Genomic DNA, 21,509 nt, shown 5'->3' on the forward strand with positions numbered 1-21,509 from the left:
AGAAGCTAAATGTATGTAACAATCAGACACAACTCCACCTGAGGCTTTAAGTAACAAATTTTAAAATACATTACAGTGAAGGGAGGAGCAAGATGGCAGAGGAGTAGGAAAACTGGATTTGTCTGGTCCCAGGAATTCAGCTAGATAGGGATCAGACCATTCTGAACACCCACAAACTCAACAGGAGATCGAATTAAAGAATAGCAACAACTCTCTGAACAGAAAAGCGACCACTTTCTGGAGGGTAGGACGTACGGAGAGGTGAATCTGAGGCGATATTCGGGAGGATAGACGGCGGGGGAGGGGGCCTCTGTCAGCCGCTTCTGGCAAGTGCTAGAGCCGCGAAGCACAAAATCGGAACTTTTAGAAGTCGGCTCCACTGAGGGACGTCGCTCCAGTGGCTAAGCAGGGGGTGGAATCCTCGCGGGACAGTGTGGTCTCAGGACCCTCAGGGTCACAGAAAGACCGGGGGTGCCTGAGTGTGGCAGAGCTCCCAGGTATCAGAGCGGGGAAGCCGGAAGCAGAGACGGAGCCGAGGCGCGGGCTCTCAGCTCAGGGTTGCCATAAACCGTGATCTGTGGCCCAATCGGGCCACTGCTCCTCCAGCAGGGACCCAAAAAGCGGCAGATCCAGAGAGACTCCCCTTCCTCCTCCGGGAGGAGCGGCGCGGGAGCACACCACAGGGATCCGCTGGGTTTGGAGACTCCACACCGAGTCGGGTGCCAGAGATAGAAACGCTCGGTCACAGGCCGGGTGAGCACGGAGTGCGGCCGGAGACCGGGGAGACGGGAGTGATTGACTGCTTTTCTCTGAGGGTGCACTGAGGAGTGGGGCCCCGAGTTCTCGGCTCCTCCATGGCAGAGATCGGGAGGCCGCCATTTTCACTCTCCTCCTCCAAAGCTGTACCAAAAGCTTGCAGGGAACAAAAGCTCCCGAGAGCAAACCCGAGCAGATTACTTAGCCCGGACCGGCAAGGGCGGGGCAATTCCGCCTCCGGCAAAGGAATTTGGGAACCACGGCAACAGGCCCCTGCCCCAGAAGAGCAGCAAGAACAGCCAGCCAAGACCAAGTTTACCGATCAATGAGAACGGCAAAACTCCAGCACTAGGGGAATACTGCACACAGAATCCATGGCTTTTTTTCCCCATGATTCTTTAGTCTTTCAAAGTTAATTTTTTTAACTCTTTTTTTTCATTTTTCAATTTTTCTTTTTCCCTTTTTCAACCAACATCTTATCAATCCCTTTTTTAAAAAACTAATGGTGTTGGGAAAACTGGATAGCCACATGCAGAAGAATGAAACTGGACCATTTCCTTACACCACACACAAAAATAGACTCAAAATGGTTGAAAGACCTAAATGTGAGACAGGAGTCCATCAACATCCTAAAGGAGAACACACGCAGCAACCTCTTCGACCTCAGCCGCAGCAACTTCTTCCTAGAAACATCGCCAAAGGCAAGGGAAGCAAGGTCAAAAATGAACTATTGTGATTTCTTCAAGATGAAAAGCTTTTGCACAGCAAAAGAAACAGTCAACAAAACCAAAAAACAACCAACAGAATGGGATAAGATATCTGCAAATGACATGTCAGATAAAAGGCTAGTATCCAAAATCTATAAAGAACTTCTTAAACTCAACACCCAAAGAACAAATGATCCAATCAAGAAATGGGCAGAAGACATGAACAGACATTTTTCCAAAGACATCCAAATGGCCAACAGACACATGAAAAAGTGCTGAACATCGCTCAGCATCAGGGAAATCCAAATCAAAACCTCAATGAGATACCACCTCACACCCGTCAGAATGGCTAAAATTAACAAGTCAGGAAACCACAGATGTTGGTGGGGATGCGGAGAAAGGAGAACCCTCCTACACTGTTGGTGGGAATGCAAGCTGGTGCAACCCCTCTGAAAAACAGTATGGAGGTTCCTCAAACAGTTGAAAATAGAGCTACCATACGATCCAGCAATTGCACTACTGGGTATTTACCACAAAGATACAAATGTAGGGATCCGAAGGGGTACGTGCACCCTGATGTTTATAGCAGCAATGTCCACAATAGCCAAACTGTGGAAAGAGCCAAGCTGTCCATCGACAGATGAATGGATAAAGAAGATGTGGTATATATACACAATGGAATATTATGCAGCCATCAAAAGGAATGAGATCTTGCCATTTGCAATGACGTGGATGGAAGTGGAGGATGTTATGCTGAGCGAAATAAGTCAATCAGAGAAAGACAGGTATCATATGACCTCACTGATATGAGAAATTCTTAATCTTAGGAAACAAACTGAGGGTTGCTGGAGTGAGGGTGGGGTGGGAGGGATGGGGTGGCTGTGTGATAGACATTGGGGAGGGTGTGTGCTATGGTGAGCGTTGTGAATTGTGCAAGACTGTTGAATCACAGATCTGTACTTCTGAAAAAAATTATACATTGTATGTTAAAAAAAAAAGAAATATAGGAGGGGAAGAATGAAGGGCGGAAATTGGAGGGGGAGATGAACCATGAGAGTCGACGTACTCTGGAATACAAACTGAGGGTTCTAGAGGGGAGAGGGGTGGGAGGATGGATTAGCCTGGTGATGGGTCTTAAAGAGGGCACGGTCTGCGTGGAGCACTGGGTGTTATACGCAAACAATGAATCATGGAACACTACATCAAAAGCTAATGATGTAATTAATGGTTAATAACATAACATAATAATAAAAAATAAATAAAATATAAATACATAAAAAATAAATAAAATAAAATAAAATACATTACTAGTTATTAATACTGCAGAGGGAAAAAGAGACCCTCCACTGTGTATACACACCACATGAAGGTACTCTGAAAGAAATGGGCATCTACAGTCTGGTCTAGTCAGCCATTCTGCTTCACAGAAGGAATATTCAGAAGTCATACCCAGGTGCCTATATCAAGCTTGAATAATTATAATACAAATGCAAAATTATAACACAAAAACAGATCAAGTGTTCGTCAATTGATCTGTTGCTTCTTGCTAAAATAGAAACTGTTATTTTCCATGGGGCCATATTGACATATAACCTCCAGTACATTTGTAATAAACACTTCCATTTTCAATAAGAATTCACTTTCCCTAGTTTCTTCTTAAAATTAACTTAAACTTAAGCTTATAGGTTAGTTAATAGAGAAATCCCTTTGGAATAAACAGGGGGGAAATTTATGAATATTCTAAAGAATGATACCTACCTCAGGCCCTGTGATATGCATCAGACCAGAAACAGCAGAGGCAACAGCATCATAACCAGCTCGCTGAGACAGTGGACCTGTCTGACCATACCCTAAAATGGTAAGAATAGTCATAGTCAGCATGATGCAGGGAGAGCAAGAGTACAATGACATGTTAAAATCCTTTGTAGTCAGAAATCTTGCAGCAATTTATTACTATGAGATTGATAGTATCCCCTGAAAAGGAAGAAATAAAAATTATTTATGATCTTGTACACCGGAAGACTGCAAACTGGTAACTTGAGGGACAGTTCCCACCTACATGAATAGTCTGTCTGGCCTGAAGAGTGCCCTCAAATGTTTTTATTTAGTTTCCAACATTTTTAAAAAGCAGGAGATAGCACATAAAATGCAAATTTCTGACTTTTCTTGAAAAATCAGAACATAAGTTCAAAACCAGGCACACGCAACAATCAAAGTAACAGCTCTTCCCTTTATACAGGTAAATAAATTCTCCAATTTGCCATTCCTCCACGACTCTTACTGCTTTATGCCTGAGCCTGATTCACTCATTTAATGTTACCTCCCAGCTCCATTCATATATGTTACTCTTGTTCTATACAAAACATATACAAAGTAAAATGAAATAGTGTCTCTCTGGATTCTGTTTACATATTTCCTCAGATAGATAGATAGATACACATACATATATATAAATAAAAATGATGACTAAAAAAATTTTTTAAGGATTTTATTTATTTATTTATTTGAGAGAGAGAGCATGAGCAGGAGGGGAGGAGCAAGGGGAGAGCAGAAGCAGACTCCCCACTGAGCAGGGAGCCCAATGTGGGTCTCGATTCCAGGACCCTGGGATCATGACCCGAACTGAAGGCAGACGCTTAACCAACTCAGCCACCCAGGCACCCCAAATAAAATTTTTGAACATAAATATGATTACATGATGTAACAGTGCTTTTTAAGATTACAAAAAGAAGGTGAAGGTATTACTTTTTTCTTTTCTTTTCTTTTTTTTTTTTTTTTGCCATCAGCAAAAATCAAGAGAACACAATAGTTTCTCCTGCTCTCCTCAGTCTTGGCACTTATTGTTGAATGATAAAGCTTATTTCAGGTGCTACATGAATCTGTCTCTATATCTTATGTTACCAACCAGAGAGAGGACACATGAAAAGCCTTCTACAGCCATCAGCTATTAGCTGAAATTTCCTGCATACCTCATTTTAGAAAAACCAAAAAGGGGTTTCTCGGGGCCTTCGCTTGCTTCTCCAGCCACCTAGAATGCTCTCCCTCCATTTCATTCCATATATCCACACACCTCACGCTCCGTCACATCTTCCAAATCTGCACTCAAACATCTCCTTACCAGAAAGACCTTCCCCAGAGACCTTTTATAAAAGAGCACCCTCGGGCGCCTGGGTGGCTCAGTCGTTAAGCGTCTGCCTTTGGCTCAGGTCATGATCCCAGGGTCCTGGGATCGAGTCCCACGTCAGGCTCCCTGCTCAGCGGGAGGTCTGCTTCTCCCTCTCCCACTCCCCCCCTGCTTATGTTCCCTCTCTCGCTGTGTCTCTGTCAAATAAATAAAATCTTTAAAAAATAAATAAATAAAGAGCACTCTTGCTTCTCACTCTTAATCCCCCTTACCTGACTACATTTGTCTTTGTAGCACTTATCATAAGATATATAATATAGCTATGTGTTTACTGATTTCTGTCTCCTCTGCTACCAAAATGTGTGCTCCAGAACGTCTTTCTATTTGAGTCAATGCTGTAGTTACAGCATCTAGAAAAGTATTCAATAACATTCATTGAATGAATGAATGAATACTTGTCACATAAAATAATTTAAAAATAATAATAATAAAAATATAGGGGCACCTGGGTGGCTCTGTCATTAAGCGTCTGTCTTTGGCTCAGGTCATGATGCCGGTTCCTGGGATTGAGCCCCGCGTCAGAGTCCCTGCTCTGCGGGAAGCCTCCTTCTCCCTCTCCCACTTCCCCTGTTCGTGTTCCCTCTCTCACTGTGTCTCTCTCCGTCAAATAAATAAATGGAATCTTTAAAAAAAAAACGAATGATCTATAACAACTAAATTAATAAAGAAACTAAGGAAGTTTTTGTTTTCTTTTTTTTTTTACCAAAATGGCAATACAGAGGGTTCCTGAATTTTCCTCCTCCCAGAGATGCAACAAATGTACAGCACCACATGGAGAAATTCCCTCTTAGAGAAATTCAGAACTAGTTGTTTGACTCCTGCACATTGGTGATAGAGAAAATACCCACATCTAAATGGGTGTTGTCCAGGCACAACACCATATAATCAGGAGGGAATGCCCAACTCCCAACTTCTCCCCAAGGAGTGAAGGGTTTGGACCACACATCTGGAGTCCCAACTTTTAAGGCTCCCACCTGGGCGGCAGGCCCCCAAAGCACCTAGCTCTGAGACCCAGCAGACCTTACATTCACAAGTCCCATCAGACTACAACAAACAGAAAAAGAAGTTGCTGACAGGCACAGGAGCACTAACCACAGCTATCTTCCCAGGGATCAGCACAGAGGGATCAGGCAAAACCATCCATCTCCTAGCCTTTCCCTGAAAAGGGTCTTCCTGCATACTTTACAAGCTGCTACCTAAGGATTTGGACTCTAATTTTGGTATATGTGCTGCCGAAGCCAGCACTGGAATTAACATATATCTAGGTGCTAACTGCAATCCCACTTGGAACCCAAAAGAGCTGGTGGGTCACACTCCAACAATACGAGGTCAGCAGTGCCTCTCTGGAAAAATCTTCTATACATGTCTGGCACACTAGCTTTTGTACCTAGTGCCCAAAGGATGGGCCCCCAGATCACTTGACTCTGACAGCCAATGGGTTTTGCATTCACAAGTCCCACAGGGCTATACCAAACAAAGAAGCAGTTTTTAAACAGGCTCAGGAGAAAACTCCATGGATATACATCCAGGCAGAAGGAGAAGGCAGAAACACCTGTCTCTCACTTTCTCCCCAGAAGGAGTTTGACTCTATACTTTTCCCAGCTGTTCTCTTATATTAGAAGGTCCACCTTCTAATCAACATGCATGTAGGTGCTAATTGCTATCATTCCCATGGGGCCATTGATGGATCTTGGCACACCCTCAACCATACAAAGAAAATCATAAAGATTTGAGGGAACCTGGAGCTCAGGCCAGACTGATTGATGAGATTCATCTCCTAAACAGGACCAGTCTCAAGGCTTGAGAGAGGTGGCTTTTTAGCTAATAGACAGAAACCAACACAGAGAATCAAAGAAAATGAAAAGGCAGGAATATGTTCCAAACAAAAGAAAAAGGTAAATCTCCAGAAACTGATCTCATGAAAATGGAAATAAGTTATTTATCTGATAGAGAGTTCAAAACAACAATTACAAAGTTACTCACCAAGATCATATGAGCAATGCATGACCAAAGTGACAATTTCAACAAAGAGAGAGAAAATATTAAAGGCACCACAGAAGATTTCTAGGAGGGGAGGAGGAAGATGGCAGAGGAGTAAGACACCTAAATTTCGTCTCGTCCCAGGAATTCAGCTAGATAGGGATCAAACCATTCTGAACACCTATGAACTCAACAGGAGATCAAAGAAAAGAATAGCAACAACTCTCTAAACAGAAAAGCGACCACTTAATGGAAGGTAGGACGTGCAGAGAAGTGAATCCGAGGCGATATTCCGGAGGATAAAGGGCGGGGGAGGGGGCCTCCGTCCGCCACTTCTGGCGAGTGATAGAGCAGTGGAGCACAAAATCGGAACTTTTAGAAGTCGGCTCAGCTGAGGGACGTCGCTCCAGTGCCTAAGCGAGGGGTGGGACCCTCGCGGGATAGTGTGGTCTCAGGACACTCGGGGTCACAGGAAAACCAGGGGTGCCTGAGTGCAGAATAGCTCCCAGGTATCGGAGCGGGGAAGCCGGCTGCACAGACAGAGCCGAAGCACGGGCTCTCAACTTGAGGGGGCCATAGATCGTAATCCCCGGCACAGTCAGAACACTGCTCCTCCAGCAGGGACCCAAGAAACAGCAGGTCCGGGGAGATTCCCCTTCCTCCCCCGGGAGGAGTGGTGCAGCAGTGCACCGCAGGGATCTGCTGGGTTTGGAGACTCCACACCAAGTTGGCTGCCAGAGATAGAAACGCTCGGTCACTCACTGATATGAGGAATTCTTAATCCCAGGAAACAAACTGAGAGTTGCTGGAGTGGGAGGTGGGAGGGGAGGGATGGGGTAGCTGGGTGATAGACATTGGGTAGGGTATGTGCTATGGTGAGGGCTGTGAATTGTGCAAGACTGTTGAATCACAGATCTGTACCTCTAAAACAAATAATGCAATATATGTTAAGAAAAAAAAAACATAGCAGGAGGGGAAGAATGAAGAGGGGGAAATCGGATGGGGAGACGAACCATGAGAGATGATGGACTCTGAAAAACAAACTGAGGGTTCCAGAGGGGAGGGGGTGGGGGGATGGGTTAGCCTGGTGATGGGTATTAAAGAGGACACGTTCTGCGTGGAGTACTGGGTGTTATGCACAAACAATGAATCATGGAACACTACATCAAAAACTAATGATGTAATGTATGGTGATTAACATAACAATAAAAAAAAAGAAACGCTCAGTCACAGGCCGGGTGAGCACGGAGTGTGGCCGGAGACCGGGAGACGGGAGTGATTGACTGCTTTTCTCTGGGGGCGAACTGGGGAGTGGGGTCCCGAGCTCTCGGCTCCTCCAGGGCAGAGAATGGGAGGCCGCCATTTTCACTCTCGTCCTCCAAAGCTGTACAGAAAGCTTGCAGGGAACAAAAACTACCAAGAGTAAAGCCGAGCTGGTTACTTAGACCAGACCGGCAAGGGCGGGGCAATTCCATCTCCGGGAAAGACATTTGGGAACCAAGGCAACAGGCCCCTCCCCTGGAAGATCAGCAAGAACATCCAGCCAAGACCAAGTTTACCGATCAGTGAGAATGACAGAACTCCAGAGCTAGGGGAATACTGCACATAGAATTCCTGGCCTTTTCCCCATTATTCCTTACTCTTTCAAAGTTATTTTTTCTTAACTCTCCATTTTTTTTTGAATTTTTCTTTTTCCCTTTTTCAATCAGTATCTTATCAATCCCTTTTTTAAACAATCTTTTTTATTTTTCATTTTTAGAGTCATATTCTATCCCTTCATAGTAGTTAACTTTATTTTTGGTATATATATATATATAAGTTGTTCTCTCTTTAAGATTTTGGGATACAGTATCTTCTAACAGATCAAAATATACCCTAAATCTTTAGTGTATGGCTTTGTTCTAGTCTCCTGCCTGATCACATTCTCTCCCCTTTTTTTTCTTTTTTAAATTCTCTTCTTTCTTTTCTCAACCAACTTCTTATCAGTTCCTATTATAAAATCTTTTATAATTTTCATCTTCACAGTCATACTCCATCCCTTCATCGTACTTACCCTTATTTTGTACATATACAAGAATTCCCTTCCTTAAAATTTTGGGAGGCACTTTCTTCTAACAAACAAAATACCCCCAAAATCTAGTGTGTGGCAGTGATCTATGAACCAGCCTGATCATATTTGATCATATTATGTTTTCTGTTTGTTTGTTTTTATCTATTTCTTCTTTTTTCTTTCTTTCCCTTTCTTTTCCCCCAGTCTCAGGGCTCTTCTGATGTGTTTAGGATATATTTTTCTGGGCTCATTGTTACCCTGTTAGCATTTTGTTCTCTCATTCATCTATTCTCCTCTGGACAAAATGACAAGACTGAAAAAATCACCTCAACAAAAAGAAGAGGAAGCAGTACTGACTGCCAGGTACCTAACCAATATGGACAGTAGTAAGATGTCAGAACTAGAACTCAGATGATGATTTTAAGGATACTACCTGGGCATGAAAATAGCAATAGAAGATATTAAAGACACCCATTCTAGAGAAATAAAAAAAATAAAATCTAACCAAGTCGAAATCCAAAAGGCTATTACTGAGGTGCAATCAAAAATGGAGGCTCTAACTGCCAGGATAAATAAGGCAGAAGAGAGAATCAGTGATATAGAAGACCAAATGATGGAAAATAACGAAGCTGAGAAAAAGATAAACAACTACTGGATCACAAGGGCGGAATTCGAGAGATAAGTGATACCATAAGACAAAACAATATTAGAATAATTGGGATCCTAGAAGAAGAAAGAGAGAGGGGGGCTGAAGTTATATTGGAGCATATTATACCAGAGAACTTCCCTAATTTGGGGAAGGATACAGTCATCAAAATCCAGGAGGCACAGAGAAACCCTCTCAAAATCAATAAAAATAGGTCAACACCCGACATCTAATAGTAAAATTTACGAGTCTCAGAGACAAAGAGAAAATCCTGAAAGCTGCTTGGGAGAAGAGATATGTAACCTACAATGGTAGAAACATTAGATTGGCAACAGACCTATCCACAGAGACCTGGCAGGACAGAAAGGATGGGCATGATACTTTCAGAGCACTAAACGAGAAAAATATGTAGCTAAGAATACTATATCCAGCTAGGCTGTCATTGAAAATAGAACGAGAGATAAAAAGCTTCAAGGAAAAACAAACACTAAAGGAATTTGCAAACAGAAAACCAGCCATACAAGAAATAGTGAAAGGGGTCCACTAAGCAAACAAAGAGCCTAAAAGTAACAAAGACCGGAAAGGAACACAGACAATATACAATAACAGTCACCTTACAGGAAATACAATGGCACTAAATTCGTATCTTTCAATAGTTACCCTGAACATGAATGGGCTAAATGCCCCAATCAAAACACAAAGCCTATCAGACTGGATAAAAAAACAAGACACATCGATATGCTCTCTGCAAGAGATTCACTTTAGACGCAAAGACATCCCCAGATTGAAAGTGAGGTGTGGAAAATCATTTACAATGCTAATGGACACCCAAAGAAAGCTGGGGTGGCAATTCTTATATAAGACAAATTAGATTTTAACCCAAAGACTATAATGAGAGATGAAGAAGGACACTATATCCTACTTAAAGGGAATATCCAACAAGAAGATCTAACAATTGTAAATATCTATGCCCCTAACATGGAAGCAGCCAATTATTTAGCCACTAAATAACAAAAGCAAAGAAACACATCGACAACAATACAGTAATAGTGGGGGACTTTAACACTCCCCTCACGGAAATGGACAGATCATCTAAGCAAAAGATCAACAGGGAAATAAAGACTTTAAATGACACACTGGACCAAATGGACTTCACAGACATATTCAGAACATTCCATCCCAAAGCAACAGAATACACATTCTTCTCTAGTACCCATGGAACATTCTCCAGAATAGATCACAGCCTAGGTCACAAATCAGGTGCAACAGGTACCAACATATTGGGATCATTCACTGCATATTTTCAAACCACAATGCTTTGAAACTAGAACTCAATCACAAGAGGAAAGTCGGAAAGAACTCAAATACATGGAGGCTAAAGAGCATCCTACTAAAGAATGAATGGGTCAACCAGGAAATTAAAGAATTAAAAAAATTCATGGAAACCAATGAAAATGAAAACACAACTATTCCAAATCTTTGGGATGCAGCAAAGGCAGTCCTAAGAGGAAAGTATATAGCAATACAAGCCTTTCTTAAGAAACAAGAAAGGTCTCAAATACACAACCTAACCCTACAACTAAAGGAGCTGGAAAAAGAACAGCAAATAAAGCCTAAACCCAGCAGGAGAAGAGAAATAATAGAGATCAGAGCGGAAATCAATGAAATAGAAACCAAAAGATCAATAGAACAGATCAACAAAACTAGGATCTGGTTCTTTGAAAGAATTACAAGATTTATAAGCCCCTAGCCAGACTTATCAAAAAGAAAAGAGAAAGGACCCAAATAAATAATATCACCAAAGAAAGCACAATGAACACAAAAGAAATATAAACAATTACAAGATAATATAATGAGCAACTATATGCCAGCAAATTAGATAATCTGGAAGAAATGGATGCATTCCTAGAGATGTATAAACTACCAAAACTGAACAAGGAAGAAATAGAAAACCTGAACAGACCTATAACCACTAAGTAAATTGAAGCAGGCAACAAAAATCTCCCAACAAACAACAGCCCAGGGCCAGATGGCTTCCCAGGGGAATTCTACCAAACATTTCAGGAAGAATTAATACCTATTCTTCTGAAACTGTTCCAAAAAACAGAAATGGAAGGAAAACGCCCAAACTCGTTTTATGAGGCCACCATTACCTAGATCCCCAAACCACACAAAGACCCCATCAAAAAGGAGAATTAGAAACCAATATCTTTGATGAACATGGATACAAAAATTCTCACCAAAATACTAGCCAATAGGATCCAACAGTACATTAATAGGATTATTCACGACGACCAGGTGAGCTTTATCCCTGGGCTGCAAGGTTGGTTCAACATTCGCAAATCAATCAACGTGATACATTACATTAACAAAAGAAAGAACAAGAATCATATGATCCTCTCAATAGATGCAGAAAAAGCATTTGACAAAGTACAGCATCCTTTCTTGATCAAAACTCTTCCGAGTATAGGGATAGAGGGTACATACCTCAATATCATAAGTCATCTATAAAAAACTCACAGCAAATATCATTCTCAATGGGGAAAACCTGAGAGCTTTCCTCCTAAGGTCAGGAACGCGGCAGGGATGTCCACTCTCACCACTGCTATTCAACATAGTATTAGAAGTCCTAGCCACAGCAATCGGACAACAAAAAGAAATAAAAGGCATCCGAATTGGCAAAGAAGAAATCAAACTCTCACTCTTTGTAGATGATATGAAGCTTTATGTGGAAAACCCAAAAGACTTCACCCCAAAACTGCTAGAACTCATACAGGAATTCAGTAAAGTGGCAGGATATAAAAATCAATGCACAGAAATCAGTGGCGTTCCTATATACCAGCAGCAAGACAGAAGAAAGAGAAATTAAGGAGTCGATCCCATTGACAATTGCACCCAAAAGCATAAGATACCTAGGAATAAATCTAACCAAAGAGGCAAAGGATCTGTACTCAGAAAACTATAAAATACTCATGAAAGAAATTGAGGAAGACACAAAGAAATGGAAGAACGTTCCATGCTCATGGATTGGAACTTATCAACAAATACCGTGAAGATGTTAATTCTACCTAGAGCAATCTACACATGCAATGCAATCCCTATCAAAATACCATCCACTTTTTTCAAAGAAATGGAACAAATAATCCTAAAATTTGTATGGAACCAGAAGAGACCCCGAATAGCCAGAGGAATGTTGAAAAAGAAAAGCAAAGCTGGCGGCATCACAATTCCAGACTTCCAGCTCTATTACAAAGCTGTCATCATCAAGACAGTATGGTACTGGCACAAAAACAGACACATAGATCAATGGAACAGAATACAGAGCCTACAAAAGGACCCTCAACTCTATGGTCAACTTATCTTTGACAAAGCAGGAAAGAATGTTCAATGGAAAAAAGACGGTCTCTTCAACAAATGGTGTTGGGAAAATTGGACAGCCACATGCCGAAGAATGAAACTGGACCATTTCCTTACACCACACACAAAAATAGACTCAAAATGGTTGAAAGATTCCATGTGAGACAGGAGTCCATCAAAATCCTAAAGGAGAACACAGGCAGCCACCTCTTCGACCTCAGCCGCATTAAGTTCTTCCTAGAAACATCACCAAAGGCAAGGGAAGCAAGGGCAAAAATGAACTACTGGGACTCCATCAAGATAAAAAGCTTTTGCACAGCAAAAGAAACAGTCCACAAAACCAAAATACAACTGACAGAATGGGAGAAGATATTTGCAAATGACATATCACATAAAGGGCTACTATCCAAAATCTATAAAGACCTTATCAAACTCAACACCCAAAGAACAAATGATCCAATCAAGAAATGGGCAGAAGACATGAACAGACTTTTTCCAAAGAAGACATCCAAATGGCCAACAGACACATGAAAAAGTGCTCAACATCGCTCGGCATCAGGGAAATCCAAATCAAAACCTCAATGAGATATCACCTCACACCAGTCAGAATGGCTAAAATTAACAAGTCAGGAAACGACTGATGTTGGCGGGGATGCAGAGAAAGGGGAACCCTCCTACACTGTTGGTGGGAATGCAAGCTGGTACAGCCACTCTGGAAAACAGTAGGGAGTTCCCTCAAAAACATGAAAATAGAGCTTCCGTACTACCCAGCAATTGCACTACTGGGTATTTACCCAAAGATACAAATGTAGGGATCCGAAGGGGTACGTGCACCCTGATGTCTATAGCAGCAATGTCCACAATAGCCAAACTGTGGAAAGAGCCAAGATGTCCATCGACAGATGAATGGATAAAGAAGATGTGGCATATATATATATATATATATATATATATATATATATATATATACACACAATGGAATATTATGCAGCCATCTAAAGGAATGAGATCTTCCCATTGGCAACAACATGGATGGAACTGGAGTTTGATATGCTGAGCGAAATAAGTCAATCAGATAAAGACGTGTATCATATGACCTCACTGATATGAGGAATTCTTAATCTCAGGAAACAAACTGAGGGTTGCTGGTGGGGGGGTGGGAGGGATGGGGTGGCTGGGTGATAGACATTGGGGAGGGTATGTGCTATGGTGAGCACTGTGAATTGTGTAAGACTGTTGAATCACAGACCTGTACCTCTGAAACAAATCACACATTATATGTTAAAAAAAAAGAAGAAGAAGATAGCAGGAAGGGGAAAATGAAGGGAGGTAAATCGGAGGGGGAGACGAACCATGAGAGACTATGGACTCTGAGAAACAGAGGGTTCTAGAGGGGAGGGGGGTGGGGGGATGGGTTAGCCTGGTGATGGGTATTAAAGAGGGCACATACTGCATGGAGCACTGGGTGTTATACACAAACAATGAATCATGGAACACTACATCCAAAACTAATGATGTAATGTATGGTGATTAACATAACATAATAAAAAAATTTAAAAAAACACAGAAATCATAGAGTTGAAGAATAAAATAACCAAAGTGAAAAATTCGATGGAGACACTCAACCACAGACTAGATCAATTGGAAGAAAAGAACAGCAAATTAGAAGACAGGCCGTGGAATACATCAAATCAGAGGAGCAAACCGGAAAACGAGTGAAGATAACTTAAGGGACTTATGCGACATCATCAAAAAGACCAAGATATGCATTAAAGAGGTCCCAGAAGAAGAGAGTGAAAGAGGCAAAAGCTTATTTAAAGAAATGCCTCAAAATTGCCCTTATCTGAAAGAAAAAGCAAGATACCCAGATCCACGTATCCCAAAAAGTACCAAATAAGATGAATCTGAAGAGATTCACACCCAGACACATTATAATTAAATTGTCAAAAGTTATAAAGAGAGAACCAGCAAGAGAAAAGCAACTTGTTGCATACAAGAAAACTGTTTTAAGTCTATCAGTGAATTTTACAAAAGCCATGCATGTCAGAAGGGAGTGGAATGAGATATTCAAAGTGCTGAAATAAAAATGTTGCCAGCGAAGGACACTATCTCCAACAGCATCCTTCAGAATCAAAGAAGAGATAAAGAATTTTCCAGACAAACAAAACGGAGGACTTCATCACCACTAGACTAGCCTTACAAGATATGTTAGAAGGAATTCTTCAGGCTGAAACAAGAGTGCTAATTAGTCACAGTAAAACATATCAAAGTATAAAACTCACCGGGAAAGGTAAATATATAGCTAGATTCAGAATACTCTAATGTTGCATTGGTGGTGGGTAAGTCACTTATGTAACTGTAATAAAAAAGTTAAAATATAAAAGTATTAAAAACTCCCATAACGACAGTAATTTCTTAAGGATACATTTAAAAATGTAAATTGTGACATCAAAACCTTAAAATGTCAGGGGAGAATGTAAGGATTCATAAGTTTTGTAAACATCCAAGTTAGGTTGTTATCAGCTTAAAATACACTGTCATAGGGATGCTTGAGTGGCACAGTCAATTGAGCATCCAGCTCTTGGTTTCAGGTCACCTTGTGACCTCAGAGTCATGAGATCAAGCCCCACATCAGGCTCCACACTCAGCGAGAGTCTGCTTAGCACTGTCTCTCCCTTTTCCTCTGCCCCTATGTGCTCTCTCTCTCTCTCAAATAAATAAATAAATCTTAAAGTAAAAGTAAAATAGACTTATAAATATAAGATGTTTTACATAAGCTTCATGATAGCACAAAGCAAAAACCTATAGCAGATACACAAAAGAGAAAGAAATCTAAGCATACCACCACAGAAAATCATCAAATCATAAAAGTAGAAAACAAAAGAGGAAAAAAAAACAGCAGTTACAAAACAACCAGAAAACAATTAACAAAATTACATATAAGGTCCATACCTATCAATAATTACTTTAAAGCAAATGCATTAAATTCTCCAATCAAAAGACAGAGAATAGCTAAATGGGTTAAAAGAAAAAAAAAAAAAGACCCAACTACATGCTGCCTACAAGAGACTTACTTAAGCTTTAAGTACACAGACTGAAAATGAAGGGATAGAAAAAATATTCTATGCAAATGGAACCAAAAGAAAGCAAGGGTGGCTATACTTATATCAAGTAAAATAGACTTTCAACCAAAGACTAATAAGAGACAAAGAAGGGCATTACATAATGATTAAAAAGTCAATCCAATGAGAGGATATAAAATTTGTAAATATTTATGAACCTAACATAGAAGCAACTAAATATTTAAAGCAAATATTAACAGACATGAAAGGAGAAATATACAGCAATACAATAACAGTAGGGTTGAATACCCCACTCTCAACAATAGATAGAGAATAAAGAAAGAAAATCAGTAAGAAATCATTGCACTTAAACTACACGTTAAACCAGATGAATTTAACAGACATTTATAGAACATTCCATTCTAGAGCAGCAAAATACACATTTTGCTCAAGCATACACATGAAACCTTATACAGGACAGATCATGTGTTACGCTGCAAAACTAGTCCTAATTAAAGAAGATTGAAACCTTCTTAAACACTTTTTCTGATCATAAAGGTATTAAGCTAGAAATCAATTATAAAAAGAAAGTTGGAAAATTCACAAATACATTGAGATTAAACAACCTGCTGCTGAAAAAAACCAATGGGCCAAAGAAGAAATCAAAAGATTAACCAAAAAAATTTCGTGAGACAAATGAAAATGAAAATACAACTTAACAAAACTTGTAAGATACAGTAAAAGCCGTTCTAAGAGGGAAGTTTATAGTGATAAATACCTACAGTGAGAAAACAGAAAGATCTCAACCTAATTTTACACCTCAAGGAACTAAGAAAAAGGAGAACAAACTAAGGCCAAAGTTGCAGACAAGGAAATAACAAAAATCATAACAGATAAATATGAAAAAATAAAACAATCATTAGCTAGATAATTAAAAAAAAGAGACAGAACTCAAATAAGAAAAATTAGAAATGAAAGACAAGTTGCAACTGATGCCACAAAAATACAAAGGACATAAGAGACTATTATGAACAATTATACAACAACAAACCAGACATCCTATAATAAAATGGATAAATTCCTATATATGACCTATGAAGAATGAATCATGAAGAAATATAAAATCTGAGTAGACCGAGAGGCGGAGCAAGATGGCGGAGGAGTAGGAGACCTAGATTTCGTCTGGTCTCAGGAATCCAGCTGAATAGGGATCAAACCATTCTGAACACCTACGAACTCAACAGGAGATCGAACAGGAGAGTAGCACCAACTCTCTGAACAGAGAAGCGACCACTTACTGGAAGGTAGGGCGTGCGGAGAAGTGAATCCGAGGCGATATTCGGGAGGATAGACGGCGGGGGAGGGGCCTCCGCCGGCCGCTTCTGGCAAGTGATAGAGCCGCGGAGCACAAAATCGGAACTTTTAGAAGTTGGCTCGGTGGAGGGACGTCGCTGCAGTGGCTAAGCGGGGGGGTGGAATCCTCCCGGGACAGTGTGGTCTCAGGACCCTTGGGGTCACAGAGAGACCGGGGGTGCCTGAGTGCGCCAGAGCTCCCAGGTATCAGAGCAGGGAAGCCGGCTGCAGATACGGAGCAGAGGCGCGGGCTCTCAGCTCGGGGTTGCCATAAACTGTGATCTGCGGGCCAGTCGGGGCATGGCTCCGCCAGCAGGGACCCAACAAGCAGCAGATCCGGGGAGACTCCCCTTCCTTCCTGGGGAGGAGCGGTGCGGGAACGCACTGCAGGGATCTGCTGGGTTTGGAGACTCCGCGCGGGGTCGGGTGCCAGAGATAGCAACGCTCGATCACAGGCCGGGTGAGCACAGAGTGCGGCCGGAGACCGGGGACACGGAAGTGACTGCTTTTCTCTGGGGGCACACTGAGGAGCGGGGCTCCGAGTTCTCAGCTCCTCCGAGTGGAGATTGGGAGGCCACCATTTCTGCCCTGGTCCTCCAAAGCTGTACCGAGAGCTTGCAGGGAACAAAAGCTCCTGAGAGCAAACCGGAGCAGCTTCCTTAGCCCGGACCGACAAGAGCGGGGCAATTCTGCCTCCGGCAAAGACATTTGGAAACCACAGCAACAGGCCCCTCCCCCAGAAGATCAGCACAAACAGCCAGCAAGCCAAGACCAAGTTGATCGATCAAGAAGAATAGGAGAACTCCAGCGCTAGGGGAATACTGCACATAGAATTCATGGCTTTTTTTTTTTTTTTTTTTTACCATGATTCATTATTTCATCAAAGTTAATTTTTGTTGACTGTTTTTTTATTTTTATTTTTCCCTTTTTCAACCAACATCTTATAAATCCCTTTTTAAAAAAAAAAAAAACATTTTTTATTTTTCATTTTTAGAGTCATATTTTATCCCTTCATAGTAGTTACCCTTATTTTGGGCATATATATATAAGTTGTTCTCTCTTTAAAATTTTGAGGTACAGTTTCTTCTAACAGATCAAAATATACCCTAAATCACTAGTGTATGGCTTTGTTCTAGTCTCCTGCCTGATCACATTCTCTCCCTTTTTCCTTTTTTTTTTTTCTTAAATCTTTCTTTTTTCAAACAAATTATCTTACCAAGTCCTTTTATAAGATCTTTTATAATTTTCATCTTTACAGTCATCTTCCATCCCTTCATTGTATCAACCCTTATTTTGTACATATATGTCTTTCTTCCTTTAAAATTTTAGGAGGCACTTTTTTCTAACAGACCAAAATACGCCCAAAATCTAGTGTGTGGCACTGATCTATGCACTAGCCTGATCATATTTGATCATATTCTGCCTTTTTTGTATTGTTTTGTTTTTGTTTTTATCTTTTTTTTCTTTTTTTTTTTTCTTTTTCTCTTTCTTTTTTCTTTCTTTCCCTTTCTTTTCCCCTGGTTTCAGGTCTTTTCTGATTTGTATACAGTATATTTGCTGGGGACGTTGTAAACCTGTCAGCATTTTGTTCTCTCATTCATCTATTCTCCTCTGGACAAAATGACAAGACGAAAGAAATCACCTCAGCAAAAAGAACAAGAGGTAGTACCGTCAGCCAGGGACCTACTCAATACGGACATTAGTACGATGTCAGACCTAGAGTTCAGAACCATGACTTTAAAGATACTAGCTGGGCTTGAAAAAAGCGTGGAAGTTATTAGAGAAACCCTTTCTGGAGAAATAAAAGAACTAAAATCTAACCAAATCGAAATCAAAAAGGCTATTGATGAGGTGCAATCAAAAATGGGGGCACTAAATGCTAGGATAAATGAGGCAGAAGAGAGAATCAGCGATATAGAAGACCAAATGATGGAAAATAAAGAGGCTGAGAAAAAGAGAGAGAAACAACTACAGGATCACGAGGGCAGAATTCGAGAGATAAGCGATATGATAAGACGAAACAACATTAGAATAATTCGGATCCCAGAAGAAGAAGAGAGAGAGAGAAGGGCAGAAGGTATATTGGAGCAAATTATAGCAGAGAACTTCCCTAATGTGAGGAAGGAAACAGGCATTAAAATCCAGGAGGCACAGAGAACCCCTCTCAAAATCAATAATAGGTCAACACCCCGACATCTAATAGTAAAACTTACGAGTCTCAGAGACAAAGAGAAAATCCTGAAAGCAGCTCGGGAGAAGAGATATGTAACCTACAATGGTAAAACATTAGATTGGCAACAGACCTATCCACAGAGACCTGGCAGGCCAGAAAGGAATGGCAAGATATCTTCAGAGCACTAAACGAGAAAAATATGCAGCCAAGAATACTATATCCAGCTAGGCTATCACTGAAAATAGATGGACAGATAAAAAGCTTCCAGAACAAACAAAAACTAAAGGAATTTGCAAACACGAAACCAGCCCTCCAAGAAATATTGAGAGGGGTCCTCTAAGCAAAGAGAGAACCTAAAAGCAGCAAAGAGCAGAAACGAACACAAAAAACAGACAGTTAACAGTGACCTTACAGGTAATACAATGGCACTAAATTCATACCTTTGAATAGTTACCCTGAATGTAAATGGGCTAAATGCCCCAATCAAAAGACGCAGGCTATCAGATTGGATTAAAAAACAAGACCCATCAATATGCTGTCTGCAAGAGACTCATTTTAGACCCAAAGACACCCCTAGATTGAAAGTGAGGGGGTGGAAAACCATTTACCATGCTAATGGACACCAAAAGAAAGCTGGGGTGGCAATCCTTATATCAGACAAACTAGATTTTAAAACAAAGACTGTAATAAGAGATGAGGAAGGACACTATATCCTACTTAAAGGGTCTATCCAACAAGAAGATCTAACAATTGTAAATATCTATGCCCCGAACATGGGAGCAGCCAATTATATAAGGCAATTAATAACAAGAGCAAAGAAACACATTGACAACAATACAATAATAGTGGGGGACTTTAACACCCCCCTGACTGAAATGGACAGATCATCTAAGCAAAAGATCAACAAGGAAATAAAGACTTTAAATGACACACTGGACCAAATGGACTTCACAGACATATTCAGAACATTCCATCCCAAAGCAAAGGAATACACATTCTTCTCTAGTGCCCATGGAACATTCTCCAGAATTGATCACATCCTAGGTCACAAATCAGGTCTCAACCGGTACCAAAAGATTGGGATCATTCCCTGCATATTTTCAGACCACAACGCTTTGAAACTAGAACTCAATCACAAGAGGAAAGTCAGAAAGAAATTCAAATACATGGAGGCTAAAGAGCATCCTACTAAAGAATGAATGGGTCAACCAGGAAATTAAAGAAGAATTTAAAAAATTCATGGAAACCAATGAAAATGAAAACACAACTGTTCAAAATCTTTGGGATACAGCAAAGGCAGTCCTGAGAGGAAAGTATATAGCAATACAAGCCTTTCTCAAGAAACAAGAAAGGTCTCAAATACACAACCTAACCCTACACCTAAAGGAGCTGGAGAAAGAACAGCAAATAAAGCCTAAACCCAGCAGGAGAAGAGAAATCATAAAGATCAGAGCAGAAATCAATGAACTAGAAACCAAAAGAACAGTAGAACAGATCAACGAAACTAGGAGCTGGTTCTTTGAAAGAATTAACAAGAGTGATAAACCCCTGGCCAGACTTATCAAAAAGAAAAGAGAAATGACCGAAATCAACAAAATCATGAATGAAAGAGGAGAGATCACAACCAACACCAAAGAAATACAAACAATTATAAGAACATATGATGAGCAACTCCATGCCAGCAAATTAGATAACCTGGAAGAAATGGGTGCATTCCTAGAGATGTATCAACTACCAAAATTGAACCAGGAAGAAATAGAAAACCTGAACAGACCTATAACCACTAAAGAAATTGAAACAGTCATCAAAAATCTCCCAAGAAACAAAAGCCCAGGGCCAGATGGCTTCCCAGGGGAATTCTATCAGACATTTCAACAAGAATTAATACCTATTCTCCTGAAACTGTTCCAAAAAATAGAAATGGAAGGGAAACTTCCAAACTCATTTTATGAGGCCAGCATTACCTTGATCCCAAAACCAGACAAAAACCCCATCAAAAAAGAGAATTACAGACCAATATCCTTGATGAACATGGATGCAAAAATTCTCACCAAAATACTAGCCAATAGGATCCAACAGTACATTAAAAGGATTATTCACCATGACCAAGTGGGATTTATTCCTGGGCTGCAAGGCTGGTTCAACATCCGCAAATCAATCAACGTGATACAATACATTAACAAAAGAAAGAGCAAGAATCATATGATCCTCTCAATAGATGCAGAAAAAGCATTTGACAAA

At 40.7% G+C, this 21,509-nt stretch overlaps 1 protein-coding gene across 4 annotated transcripts in view; it reads right to left on the reverse strand.

The window, feature by feature from the left end:
• The window catches only part of SUGCT (succinyl-CoA:glutarate-CoA transferase), an 806,341-nt gene that overhangs the window by 681,169 nt on the left and 103,663 nt on the right, over positions 1-21,509 (reverse strand). For all 4 annotated transcript variants that reach the window (XR_003516605.2, XM_027574687.2, XM_027574689.1 and 1 more), the window contains exon 7: positions 3,222-3,313. Coding sequence is in view for 3 of the 4 variants with exons in the window: in XM_027574687.2 (XP_027430488.1) it covers positions 3,222-3,313 (92 nt within the window). In the remaining variant the exon portion in view is untranslated. The remainder of the gene's footprint in view (positions 1-3,221; positions 3,314-21,509) is intronic.

Source organism: Zalophus californianus, chromosome 12 (genome assembly GCF_009762305.2).
Source record: "Zalophus californianus isolate mZalCal1 chromosome 12, mZalCal1.pri.v2, whole genome shotgun sequence".
In the NCBI taxonomy this organism is placed as follows: Eukaryota; Metazoa; Chordata; class Mammalia; order Carnivora; family Otariidae; genus Zalophus; species Zalophus californianus.